This window comes from Anopheles darlingi, chromosome 2 (genome assembly GCF_943734745.1).
Source record: "Anopheles darlingi chromosome 2, idAnoDarlMG_H_01, whole genome shotgun sequence".
Lineage (NCBI taxonomy): Eukaryota > Metazoa > Arthropoda > Insecta > Diptera > Culicidae > Anopheles > Anopheles darlingi.
The window spans coordinates 92,610,214-92,624,401 of NC_064874.1; the positions used below are offsets into that span (position 1 = coordinate 92,610,214).

The following is a 14,188-nucleotide window of genomic DNA, read 5'->3' on the forward strand; positions in this document are numbered from 1 at the left end:
TCTCGGTGACACATTACGCGGATGCTTGATGATGGCTGTTGCGGCGCGATCGTGAGGCACCGTTAGATTGTCCTCGAATGAGCACAAACCGAGCGAGTGATTGCGTTGCATCTGGTGACGCTGAGGTACATTTGAAATCGGTTATTGTTGTAAGATCCTAACGCAAATTCCGATGATTTCAACTGGTTCTAGATTCTTCTTCGAATTAAAATGCTCCGCTTTAAATTCTCCGTCTGGTTCGTTTCCACTTTTGCCCAGTTCTTGACTTACAAACGCAGCTAATTAAAATAAGTCATGACCCTGCCCTAGATTGTCTTACTGATCTGAGCCTTACCTTACTGATTCGAAAACGTTTTATCTGACCAAAATGGTTTATTCATCGGCATACATACGGACACTACCTCCGTGGCCTTGGATTGTGGAGATTCATCGCATACGCACCGAGCCGCACCAACTAATGCGCCTCCCCGAGTAGTATTGCGCAATATTAGCCAGCCAGCAAACACTGCTCACGAGCAGCACGAGCCACGTGCCACCCCATAACACACGGCTGCGCTCTGTTCGCGCGACGCAATCTCGAGAAATGTGTTTAACACACTCCTCGCTCCCTACCCTTAGAACCAATGGGACTGGCGGCTCTACTGAGTAATCTCGCATCACTCCTCACCTACCATCGCTTCGTCCGCTTCCTTTAGCATCTCAGTGAAGATGATCGGTCCAAGTCGGCTCTAGCGACACGATCACTATCTACTTTCCACCCCGAGCTGGTGGCGGGCGGGGTTAAGCGAGAATTATGCAATCTCTCGCGCAGACCCAGCTTCTCGTGAATTTCGTGTCTATTTCGTGTGTTCTGGGTTCGGTTACACGCCTAGATTCCTTCCCTGCGCATACAGAGCGTTGTCGACGGCGGAGGGAATGGAAAGGGGGCAGTGTGTTGATTTAAAATTAGTTCAATATCACACATAAACCAACGGCATTTTGCAGCGTACGCCCGTTCGCATGGTTATCGCGCGCGGACAAGGGCGGACCCGCGGTATTACGCCAGCAACGGAGCAAGGCCACGTGGTGACCTGTTTAGTGTGTTTCCCGCGGATTCTTGATCGTCGCACGTGCTCATCTACATTCTCGGTTGTGCTACGCCATCCGATCGCTGCGAGTCCGAGCAGATTTTTTTTTCGGGGAATCAATTACAAAGCTGAACAGCAACTGAACTTGTCAAGATAAAAGTAATAACGCGTGGACTAGCACAGAAGAAATGAAGAAAGTGGTAACAGTGAATTGTTAAAATTGAAATGATTAATGCAGTATCCAGTTGCCAACTACAAAACCAATATACGAAAACCGAGTTCAAATTTACAATATTAAAATCGATTCTAAAGCATAAGAATAACAGTAACAAAATAACAATACAATATAAACATATAACATAAAATCGTCATATCTCAAGTTTGCGCAAACGAATATAGAAAACATTAAAATCTAACATAAAGCAGAATGAAATGTTGTCGCCAAATTTAATTTTTCGTCAAACAGTCAACGGTGGAAACGGCCCACCTATTGTCGCAATAACGCTACGCATAATTAAAGACGCTACAACGCTCATCAGCTGACCGCTGACCGAAGGTGACGCAGCAAAAATACAAACCCCTCGGACATTCGGGGATCGGCATCGAATTGTTTTGAAGCGTTCTGAGCGTCTTTCGCCGTTCTAGCTTTTGCTGCGGCTCATTAAATACCGAAATAGCGGTGGCGAAAAAACCTAACCGAAACGCACAAGATACTGCTTCCGTTTGCCCGAGGGGTATTGGGTGGTAGCGGGTTGTTTCACAATCCTCTCGAGCGACGCTCAAACAGTGTTCTTACATAATTCCTTGGTTCAATCACAGGCCAGGCCCACCGCGGACTTTCGATCCTTTCCCAACATTTCCCAACATCTCCACGATCGGCCGTCGGATGCGAGAAGGAGAAACCGAACCGAACCGAGAACGTGATCCGCTATTTTTGGACCCTCGGCTTCGGCAAAATTTAGAAATTACAAACTCATCGTACATCACCGCACCCGCGCTTCTCGCCCTTCTCCTCTTCAGTGGCCAATAGACATCGATGCAAAACATGGCCATGTCTGTAACATGCCTAGTAAAGATTCCTCCCCCCGCAGAAGAGCTCTCGTGAATCGAGGAATTATTTTGGTTACAGTGAAAGTACTCTTCACGTCGCGCTGACGTGGTCGACACCTTCGGGTAGGCCTCATGGTCGGTGCATTCGATGCGGATGCGACGCAATACGGATCGACTCACGAGTGCGCACGGTGACGATTCTATTCTCCTTCGCTGCTTCGGTACGGCCTTGGGCCTTGTTTGCCAGCGAGGTCCATCGTGACAACGACGAACGGTGCTCACCTCGACTTCCGGCCATTCGGATCGTGCCTTCTACCTATCGGTATTGCACACTACACTAAGCTAGTGAACGTGAACCAGTATCTATGTGTTCCTTCGTCCATCCTTAATCATCCTCCCGATCGTTTAAAGAATCCAATTCGAATCAGGTGGTTAACATTAGAAAGCATTTGCTCGTTTCTAACACCAACGACGGTTTCAAGCGAGATTGTAATTGTAACATTCAGTCGCGAATATAGAATCATAGCCGAAAATATCTAATTCGTAATAGTGACATTGTCTAGACGATTTACTATAATGAATAGTTTCGAAAGAACTGGCCAGAACTGCAACCGTCGAAATGCACATCATGACTCGGAATATACAACAAAATACAGACAGTACGAGAATGCAGAAAAATCAGATAACTGTTTATTTTATCAAAGAACATCATTATTATACGGATTTTTTTAATGAATGTCCTTCCTTTGGATTAAAGATGTAAATTTAATCACCAATTCCGCATTACAACTAAACGGAATACAAGTCTCAATGTCACGATTTACTGTTTCATCTCAATCAATCCCCATATGAAATTCTCCAGAGCTGCAGAGCTGGTGTTTCGTTTGATAGAATTTTACAGATCTCGGATACAATTCCAGCAATCCATAACCCCAACAGCATTGCATTTGGTGCATTATGCATTACAAATGTCTGCAGTATATCTGCTACAGCTCCTACTGCTGCTGCTGTTGCTGTTGTGACCTCAAAAAAATCCATACAGAACCTGGGGGAGCTAGCGGTGGCGAAGAACGAAACACGGGGGAGGGAGGGCTTCTGCCGAACAAAGAATGAAAGTCAAACAAACGATGGCCACCATACATACCAAGTTGAGAAAGAGATAAGCGCACAGCGAACACAAGAATACTGATCCGAGCCAATTTAATTTAGGTCAGATTATTCCTTCTTTTTTGTTTCATTTTTCACTGCTCGTTGTTTTACTTTCCGCTTGCAACAGCAGCAGCAGCAGCAACAGATGCACACGATGACGGTGGGGTGCAGTTGGTATGACCCCACAGGGCCACACCGTCGAATGCAACACCACCGTAACGCTTCTGTGGTCGTGTGCCGGGGCCACAACACTAAAAGAAGGAGAAATCTAAAGATACGACGACTCTGTTGGAGTGTTGAAGATGTTTGCTTTCCTGCTCTGGGTTTCGGGATGGAAAAGGCGCTACAACGCCAGCACTCAGAATGCAGCACTTCTGATCGCATCACACGAAACGAATGGCGTGCAACGCCATTTCGCAACCGTTCCGGTGGAATCCTTGTGGGCTGTAGGCTAAATATAGAGCCAGTATGCGGCTGGCGCAGGCGACGACTGCCATTGGGCCATGTGAGAGAGGCAAACCGTTTCGAACACTTTTCCCGTCTAATTAATAAGCGGCCATAACCGTGCGCGCAATGACATAATGGCGTCCGGCAGCGAGTACCGAGAAAGGCGAAGGACTCTCCCTCATCGTGCACTCGCCGGTGCATCGGGGGAGCGAGCACGGTGCTGCGACGCACCGGCGAAACTGGGCCACTTTCTGGTCCGTCGCACAGACCCCAAGGGTGTGTGTGTGTATGTGTACCATTTACGGTAGAATGCACACCGGATGCACCCGTCGACCGGGAGGGAAGCGAATGTCTGGCGTATTTCACGCCGCGGTTGACCCAAATAATGGTCTTGATTCGCACCGTCAATTCGCAAACTGCGCAGTTGAGAGAGACCAGTGCGCGATCGAATGAAACTATGTTGTGGCGTACTAGTAGCACGGTATCGAATACCTTTCACACACACACGCTCACTTGATAAAGTGTTTTCAGAAATTCAAAGGTCCAGTAAATAAGTTCAAGAGCATCCCAGAAATAGAAGGCGCTCTGGGTAGAACTCTGGATCAGAGGGAATTGTACTAACAATTGAAGCAAAGCGATCTGCGATTCCTACTCGTCCGTGACATCATCTATTTAATACCCTTCTCCTCACCAGAATTTGTCCCCGGGTGACACATTAAGCTCAGAAGAAACGCATTCCAGACCTGTTGCATAATCCAACCACAAACAACGCAAATAACGGTACACTCCAGTCCAGCAGCCTGATCCACCGAAGGTGAGCACATCGTAATCCGTAACTTCTCCCGGCCGGAGGTGACGAGTGAGATAATTTCCGTTTCTTAAAATTTCCCCTGCCTTTCACCAGGCCGGAGAAGGGATGGCTGGATACCAGCCGAACATGCGCGATCGATCCTCGCTCGGCTGGTCGTTCTGGCCAAGCATCTCGTCTTCCTCTTTCTCGCGCGACTTTCTCTCGAGCGGACACGGACCGAAAGCGGGAGACCAAAAATAACAACAAGCCACACCGCCCACCCTCAACCTCCCCCCATAATTGACCCCAAAAAACCGGTTAACGTGCTGTGCTGCCGCTGATCAATCTTCTCGAGAACCATATGCTGCTGCTGCTGCTGTTGCTGCTGTGGTCAACAGCAGAATGTTTCACCACCATTCACCATCGTGGTCACCGGTGCCGACGTTGCCGTGGTTACACGGTCCTCGACGACAAAGTGACTCGACGGAGCATCCATCTTTCAGACTACTGCGGCATTCTAGTTTCTGGAAGGGGGGAGGGGGGAGGGGGGGGACTCGAACACCCATGGCCATGGCCGTGTGGCTTCTTGCTCGCCCACCATCGTAACCGATCCTTCCATCACAGTGGCTCCCAGAATGTCGGTGCCTATTAGCATTTCGGTGCGACTACAATTGACCCCCACGCTCTCGACGGAGTAGCAAGTGCTATGGGGCGTGCGTGCATCTGTATCCAATGCAGGAAGAAAACGACTGCCCACTGCTACCAGCTCTGGTCATGAAACGCGAAACGTAAAGAACGAACGAAGTCATCGTCGCGATCCCCACGATCGTACCGCGAAACGCTCGGCCCAGAATAAGCCCGCACATAAGGGGAGCGTGTGGCGTAGAAGAAGGAGAGAGGCACTCGCTTTCTGCGAGATGATTGACAATTTCGGGAAAAGTAGGTCAACAGACACTTGGCTGGGAACACGCAGCGTCAGCGTCACAGCGTCAGAACAACATAAAAAGAAGGTAGTAAACACGGACCGGACCAAGCACTCGCATTAGATAAAGCAAAAACAAACCGTCAAACGATTGGGTGGTTAGTTTGGGGCATGGCGCTTCACAATCGCCATCACATAAACGGAAAACGAAGAAGCTTCACACAACGTTTCGCAGAGCGCCATGAATGAAGCAGCTGAAAATAGAAATGGCACTATTTATGGCCGAGGTGTGCGCTCACGCACCTTGACACAACCCCTCTGGGGTAGACGCTACACGCAACACCTGTGCCCACGTCGCGTGGCCCTGTGTGATCGTTGGGCGGAAGAACGATCGACCCCGATGGTCGGTACAACAACAGCAGCAGCCGCTGCCGAAAATGTGGGACACCGTTCAGGCCGAATGTGGGACATACGGCACAGTGCACGCCGACCTACGCGTACTACTCGTTCGTTATGCCGCGTGTAACGAGATCTCGTTAGTTAACCGTCGCCCGTAGCCGGTTCCTGGGTGAAAGAGCTTTCCCCATTCTGTATACACCAGTGTGCATGTAAATGACAATGTTTGGGAGATCAAAGCACAAGAGACATTTTATGTGATCATCGTAGCAAACCGATCGATAATCGATTTCGACTCAGATGTCTCTTAGCACGTGCGTGCTAGTATATTGGTAATAGCATCCGTTTTGTGAGTCAACAAATGGGCATGCGAGTGCCACCAAACCCCCTTCAATCGGGTGAATCGAATCCTTATTTCCTGCACCGCGAGCCAAGACCCGAGTGCAGTTGGTGCGGTGCGCAGGTGATGGCGGGCTGACATAATGCGTGCTTCGGCGGCGCCATGTCGATGCCGGCCGGCCGGGTGCCGGGTGCGCTTTCACTTCGGTCATGGCTTCCATTTCAATGCCCGCTCGACATTGGCCGCCATCAGGGCCACCAAGACAAACTATTACGAAGGAAAGCGAACGAGAGAGGCGCTTGTAAGAGCTTGTGCATGTTGACGGATATTTAAACGGAGCGAACGCCAAACCATCACTTCCACAGCAAATGTTTGGAGCTTGAAGTGAGAAAGTAGAACAGCAGCTCAAGAGGGGTCACCTTTTTCGTACTCAATTCACCATTGCCAGTTTGGCCAATAAAGTCAAACCGGTGAAGTCGAGTTGTCGCTTGATACGCATAATCACGAGAATTCGTGCTGCTCGTGACCACCGGTAGTACCGGTACGAGACAAAAATAGGTCAAGTCTGTGCGGTTGAAAAGGTGGTTTTTAATGTTTGGACGGCTCAGAATGTATTTGTTGGATAAACAAATGGAACAAGCAATTACCAGATGAACGACAAACAAACACAGAACGAAGAATCATCATGTGAAATGTAAAGCGTGGAATACATAAAATTAAGCAAAGAATAAAGTGAGTTACGGAAAAGGTAGAATTAAAGCGCAAACACAAGCATTATGCACTTGGGCAAAGGCAAGCCATATGAACTCGATTGAAATTGGATCATGATGATGTAAATTCAAACAGTGTGATCTTGCGGGACCCAGGATGATAACATGGTCAACACCCACCACCATGCACGATGTTGATAAAGGTGGAGGCCTCCGATCAAGAGCCGGAGCGGAGGGAAGACGAATGGACAAACATACGGCTCCACGCGACAAAGGAAACAAGCGAGCGAAATCACCAGACGCTCGTGGATTCGGTGACCTCAATTGGCCGGCAGGAGGGTGGCCAGTGCAAAAAAAAACTGCACCAACCGCTTGCCCACCCCATGGTCGGGCAGTTGCATCGGCTGCAACAGCAGGTCACCCCTCGCTGCTCACAAAATGGGGCGATGCTATGAGATAAGCGTGCGCCTGTCTGGAACCCAATGCAATGCCGAGCGCCAAACGGATTCACTTTACCACACCCCCGGTGGTGCTGTGCCACTGCATCAGCCAGGCAGCAGGTGAGAGTCATGTAGCTGTTGTTTGCGTTTTCGTTGACTTTTTCTTCCCTTTTCGGCGGCCATGGTTCATCGTCTGCGTCATCGAGATGGGCGACAGCAGCAGGCAAGAAGGCAGGCAGGATGGTTGGATGGACGGATGGATGGGCACATATGCACCACGAACACCCGAAATCTAACCGAATATAGGTCGAAAAAATAAAAGTGCAGTTGGAAAATTCCATTACGAAACGGGCAACAGATTGTTGGGTGCAGTTGTTGACACATTGCAGCGTTGCACCTTGCGCTCGAGGAGTGATCTTCATCAACTTTATCCCGCAAAATGGCATAATATTTCGCCCCATCACGGCGAGACCGGTACTCCATTGTCAGCTGTCACAGCGAGTTCAATGACCCTACTTCACCAACTGCTTGAACTGCATCGGACGGAAATCCCCAATTCTATTTCGGTGAGATTAAGGTGAGCATTACGTGGGATTACGACAATTGTATGGGGAAGGGGGGCTCTGACTGTGACTTTGTAGGGGTGGAATGAAACAAAGAATCAACCATCAAGAGTGGGAGCAGGGAGGACTAAGAATTGTTAGATGACGAGGGGCGCCTGCAATGATTGACAGGAAAATGATTTTATTGCGCAAAATGGCACAATAATGCATTACCCTGTGAAGAGAGATAACGGCGCCATTTGAATGATTATGCGTTTCGTTCTTCTGGCTCCCCTTATCCTCCACGGGACCGGAACACGGTGCAAACAGAAGGCATATAGGTCACGGCAACCATCCATCTAGGTCGGGCCTAGATCGAGTGAAAGTGATTGCACTATCGAATCAAGGATTTCCCCTTTCCCCCCTCAATAGGCCGCTAGAACACTTTCTCTAAGTCTCATAGAATTTATGACCACACGTGAGGGACTCGTCTAGACATTTATCGTATGGAAGGGAGCTCTTTACAGAGCTTACAATACAACTGTTTCCTTTAGTTTTTAATCAATCAATACATTTGCTATCGATTCCAGCCATTCATTGAACTTTAATTTGTGATGCAGAATATAGCGTAGCACCGGACCTAGTAACGACCGATAGATTATATGACCGGCAATGGTGGCGAGCTGTGTTTTGGACGATAACCGCGTACCGCGCCATGCTGTGCACAAAGAAATGGCTGTAGAAATGGGTCATGGTCTCGGTTCCAGCAGGGTCAACGATACCACAGCCAGTCTCGAGACTTGTCCACGACACGGATTCGCACGCAACCGACTATCGTCCTTGCTCTTGTGCTTGAAGAAATTACAAACGTATGAGCGTTTCATTCTGTTACATCAATTTGAGTGAAACCGGGCGAATTATTATGAAGAAAGTGAGGGAACAACTACAATTGGCGTGTCGAGTCCAAGGGTAACGTGTTCTGGTTGTCTAGTTTAGTCGTAGTTTAATATTGCCGAACAATCAGTCGACTAGTTTAATATGATATGCTCAACGGTATGATATGATAGCGATAACTTAAAAGCTATTAATTTAGGATTTAGCTTGCTGTTTAACTATTTTAAAACTACTAGCTTGTAGAACGATAACAAATTCATTATCATCCATTGTGATATTGGAGCATCCATTATTTGAACATAAGTTATTCACAAACGCGGCATTGACTTGGGTAAACTATTCAGTCTCGACTCATCTTTATAAAATTTGCTATGAGGAACGAAACATATCATATCCGTTACCAACAAGTACTACCTACAATAACTGACGACCCCGATTCTTTCGGTTATGGCTAGACACGACAGCTTGCCTCGTGCAATTGAAGGGACGATGGTCGAACGAATTTCTTGCCACAGACCTCACAGCTGTACGGATAATCTCCGGTGTGTGATCGTTCGTGCTTAAGTCGATCGCTGACATAGCCAAACCGCCGATCACAATACCGACAAGCGTATGACTTCTCACCCGTGTGTACCCTCATATGGCTGACGAGATTAGACTGATACCGAAATCGTTTCGGACAGAGGGCGCACGCGATGGGCAGTACTGGTTCGTGCCGTTTAAGATGCTGCACCAGCTGTGATTTCTTGTGTACCCGATGGCTACAAATGTCACACTGAAGTGTACGTTCCTGGTGAACCTGTCCATGGGCTCGTAGTGCCGCAGGTGTTTTAAAAGCTTTGCCACATTGCTCGCATACGTAGCTCCTATCAACCGCATGTGTCTGCTCGTGGGATTCCAATTTCGACTGACAACTAAAAGCAGCCCCACACTGAATGCAAGACAGTTTTTTCTCTCTATACACGGCCGTCTGATGGTTACGAAGACCGGTGCGATGTTTAAAATACCGGTAGCAAACCTCACATTGCAGATCGTAGCCATCGCTATCCTGGCGATGCGGGTGCATAGCATGGGCTGCAGTGCCGTGTTCCAGTAGCTCTGGTACGGTGTCGAAGCGATCACCACAACCGCAGCATATTTTGTGAGGTTGTTGATCCAATTCGTAACGTTTTCGTCGTTTTGCATGCAGATAGCTCTGATGCTGTGTGATCATGTGTTGTTCCCTGTCTTTCGGTCGGTCGAAGATAACTTTACATAGCGCACACTCGTAATCCCGAATCACACGTCGCAGATGGTTGATTAGATTTGATCGCCGCTGGAATCGACGATAGCAAATGGAGCATTCATAACCATAAGAATCGTCATAGTGTGCCCTGTTACTATTGCTGGCTGCGTGATTCTGTGCTCCATGGTATTCCAACTCTTCTCGAGAATTAAACGTTTGCCAGCATCTACGGCCACAGCAGCGATAATAGGCAATTCCATTAGCTAATATTGGGTAGTAATTGACATGCTTGAGACCACCTTCAACAACGTCACCGTCGTCGTTTGGGTCAACAGGTTCTGATTCATCTTGCGATTCGTCATCATTATCATCATCATCATCAGTTGGCGTTGAAGAATCACTCATTGGAGATTCGATATAACTGTCCCCTTCTATCAGCTCCTCGATTTCCTGTTGAATGAAATACTGCAAATCACCCAGGCTTTCCGGGTGTTCAATGGTCAACTCAACAGTTCCGGACGGAAACGGTATGTCAACGGGCAATGAGAAGATCTCGCCATCGTCCTCAAGATCTCTCTTTTCGTTGGCCCTAGCCACCAGTTCCAAAAATCGGTATGCATCAACCGTGTGTTCCACGCAATCCGCACAGATAACCTCCGCTCCGTCGGCATCGATCGCTGAAAACTAAGCAATTGGTCAAGGGGAAACGGTTAAATTGCGTAGATCCACGAACCACACTTTTAGCTCACTTACCTGTATCGGTGCCAGTTTTTTCAGCATATCCGCCAGTGTACAAGATTGCCGTTTGGCGTTGATCGAGACCGAGTCTTTCGTTTTTATCCTGCACGCACAACATTCTCGGATCATTTCGCTTCAGACTAAGGACAAAAATATCCAGCAACTCCCAAAAAACTTCCAAAAATTTCGAAAAAAAAACACGACACGACCCACGTAAACAAATCCCGACAGTAAACAAATAGCGCCAAGCGCAACAAACACAAACGATCTACAAGGGCAGATACCGGTCGTGTAATGACCGAAAAAAGGTCGAGTGGTGGTCCCTGGACGACCATTCGCTTAGTATTTTTTTAAAATGATTGTTGGCTGAACTATTATAACCCAAGCAAGGACGGGACGTTTATGTTTAAGTATGTTCAAGAGAATAGAACTTTTATCATGCGTTTTCTTGACTCTTGCGAAATCTCCAATGAGCTATTGGATAGAATTCCTGGGACGAGTTTAACGGTCATGAATTCACCTGATGTCAACCGATTGCACATTTCTGGGAATAATAGATTGATGCATCTTGAAGTCCTGGAGACGGGCATTATCTCAGTGGAGTGTGATCAGAATGAAAACCTTCGTGAATTGATTATTTCGTCAAGTCCCCTTGCAACCATCCCGGCTTCAATAAGCAATCTGAAAAACCTAGAAAATCTAACAATACTATCATGCCTGATTCGTCAACTAGATTTGGGTGTGTTTTGTGATTTGAAGTCCTTAAATTTTCTGTACTTATCTAAGAATAAAATCCAGTCCATCGTTAATAGGGTGAAGAGTTCACCTTGTCGATTAGCTATGACTACTATCATTCTGCGAGGAAATGAAATAAGAGTATTGAATCTAGAGTTAATCAATTCAGGAGTCTCAAAGCAATAAAATCGAATTGGTTACTGGTAGATTTGCGAACCAGGCCATTGAGTATATCGATTTGAGCACGAATCGAATAAATCAACTGAATTTGTGTCAATGGGACACACCATCTTTGGAGGATTTGAGGCTTGATAATAACTTCCTGTCAGCTATGCCGGCATGTATCGATAAAATCAAGAGCTTAGAAACCATCAGCATGTCGAACAATAATTTTACTCAATTCAATAGCAGCTGGTTGGAGCCTTTGGTGAATTTGAAAATGTTCGATTTTTGCAGGAATAAGATTGCTAGCGTAATTTTCCAAAGCTTTCCCAAAGCTCTCGAGAATTTGGATTTAACTGACAATGGATTGAAATTAGAAAATTTGTCAGTTGTCGCCGGATCTAAACTATGTGTGGAACTAGAATTTAGAATATGTGCCCCTTTGAATGTATCAGGAATATTTTAAGCGAAGGTCACGAAGGATATGATTCTGGATTGCAAAAAAGTTTCACATGCCGGGTAAGAATTAGGCGTTTCATTCTCTGTCATTATAAACGCTGAAAAAATTAATGCAATTTGTATTCTAATGAAAATCAATTGTCATATTGCTAATGAAGACATAAATAAAGGATGGCATAGTCATCAACTGTTATGCGTTTGTTCCCACTGGTTAACCCCTTTATCATTCTGGGTCTATTCACGGTAAGTAGTATGAAAAATTTCAAGTCATAAATTGAAATGATAAGTGGTTAGACATAATTAAAGTGCGATTATTGTTTCGAATTTCGAATGTGCGAGATGGTTAAAACTCCCCGATATGAGGTAGTGACAAATTGATGTTTGCAGCTGAAGGTCGACATTATTTTCGACTGGATGTGAAGCGTGTTGCCAACGGTTTGATTGTCTCGGAAGAGTAATGTTAATGAAAATGTGAGTTACGAACCAGAATTTGCACGTGAGAGGTGGGAAAGGGACAATCAGCATAGTTTAAATTTATAATTGAATACCCTACTGGTGCAATGTTATAAATTTATTTTATGTATCCATCAATCAAATTGTTCTATACGTGAAGTGAAACTTGACCCGAAATTAGATGTTCATTATTTTCGTGATGCCTTTGTTCGGTTTAAAAGGATTCTTAGCTAAGATATTTAATGGAAAATTTGTTTTTATTCCTAGGTACTGCTTCATCGTGCTGCTTTTCCCGATCACTATTGGTTATCAATTTGATTGCAATCATGTCTGCACTTTGGCGGATTACAATCCTGCAAGAGATGGGACTTTCATGTTTAAATATGTTCCTCACAATATGAGATTTTGCATAACCAATTTTCAATCTCCAGAACTCGGTCATGAGCTATTGGATTATTATCCCCGGGATTATCTCCTTATCATGGTATCCCCCGATTTGAAACGAGTGCACATTTCGCGGAATAGTAAGTGTACCAGACTTCATATTACCTTGTCAGGATTGACCGCAATCGAAAGTGAGTTGAATGAAAGCCTTCGAATTATAGATATTAGTCATAGTCTAGTGAAAACAATCTCGCCTTCAATACGCAATCTCATACACCTTGAAGCATTGAGTATGTACGAGGCACCACTGAGAGAGTTGGATTTGGGTGTGTTTTGCGGTTTAGAGAGTCTAAGAAATGTGAGCTTATATCACACTAAAATCCAGTCAATCGTTAGCAGAATAAAAAGTTCACCATGTAGGTTAGCTTTATCATATGCACAATTAGAAAATAATTTGATACGGGTTGTGAATCTAGAGTTGTTCAATCGTTGCGATAATCTTACCAAGCTTGTGCTGAATACCAATGAAATTGAATTGGTGACAGGCAGATTTGTGAACAAGGCTATTAGGAGTATTGAATTAAACAATAATCGTATAAGGCAAATGAATTTGTGTCAGTGGGAAACGCCGTTACTAGTAGAATTGTATCTGAATCAAAACTTCTTATCGGTTATGCCGACATGTATCGACAAAATCAAGAGCTTAGAAGCTGTCACAATGACGAGTAATAATTTCACTTACTTTAATAGTAGTTGGTTGGAGCCGTTGGAAAATTTAAAAGTTTTTTATATAAAAGACAATAAGATAGTTAGCGTAACTCTCAACAGTTATCCCAAACAGCTCGAGTATTTGTATTTGGGTGGAAATGGATTGAAAGACGTTGATTTGTTGTATGTTGCAGATTCAAAAGTATGTATTAAACTAGAATGGAATGTATGTATTCCTTTCAACGAAACCGAAGTAACTGAAACAGACGTTGCCAAGAAGATTTCACAATTAAGAGGATAGTATGCTTGAAGTATGAATAAATTACAACCAAGTAATGAATTGTTGTTAAAGGTAGATGGGACACATTCTACACGGGAATAAAAGAATAATAAAAGACCTTTATCAAACCAAGCTCTGTAAATTGTAGCAAAATTTAATTGAGTCCAAACGATAGGAAGAATAAATGAAGAGCCGCATTTTCCAAGTGACAATGCGAGTACTCCAGTAGTTCTGGTGTCAATCTACTCTCTTAGGATCAAAGTAAGAGCGGTATTTAACTGTTATACAAAATACATC

General features: G+C 45.5%; 2 protein-coding genes across 2 annotated transcripts in view; both read right to left on the reverse strand.

Annotated features, from left to right (window-relative positions):
* Positions 1 to 5,056: 5,056 nt before the first annotated feature.
* On the reverse strand, positions 5,057 to 10,917 carry LOC125951825 (zinc finger protein 436-like). The gene is made up of 2 exons (XM_049680895.1): positions 10,726 to 10,917; positions 5,057 to 10,656 (listed from the first exon to the last, which is right to left on the reverse strand). The coding sequence occupies exons 1-2, from the start codon at positions 10,837 to 10,839 to the stop codon at positions 9,199 to 9,201; spliced, it is 1,572 nt and encodes a 523-aa protein (XP_049536852.1). The 5' UTR covers positions 10,840 to 10,917; the 3' UTR covers positions 5,057 to 9,198.
* A 3,263-nt stretch (positions 10,918 to 14,180) lies between these two features.
* Positions 14,181 to 14,188, reverse strand: part of LOC125951800 (protein Gawky-like) — a 29,368-nt gene continuing 29,360 nt past the window's right edge. The window contains exon 9 of the mRNA XM_049680853.1: positions 14,181 to 14,188. This exon is cut by the window's right edge and continues 15,364 nt beyond it. The gene's annotated coding sequence lies outside the window, so the exon portion shown is untranslated.

What these genes read in the sequence shown, in the direction of transcription:
- LOC125951825 (XM_049680895.1), bottom strand. Translation starts at nt 10,839, where the DNA reads ATGATCCGAGAATGTTGTGCGTGCAGGATAAAAACGAAAGACTCGGTC. An exon ending in AAAAACTGGCACCGATACAG is followed by an intron (nt 10,657 to 10,725) that starts GTAAGTGAGCTA and finishes CCAATTGCTTAG; the next exon opens with TTTTCAGCGATCGATGCCGA.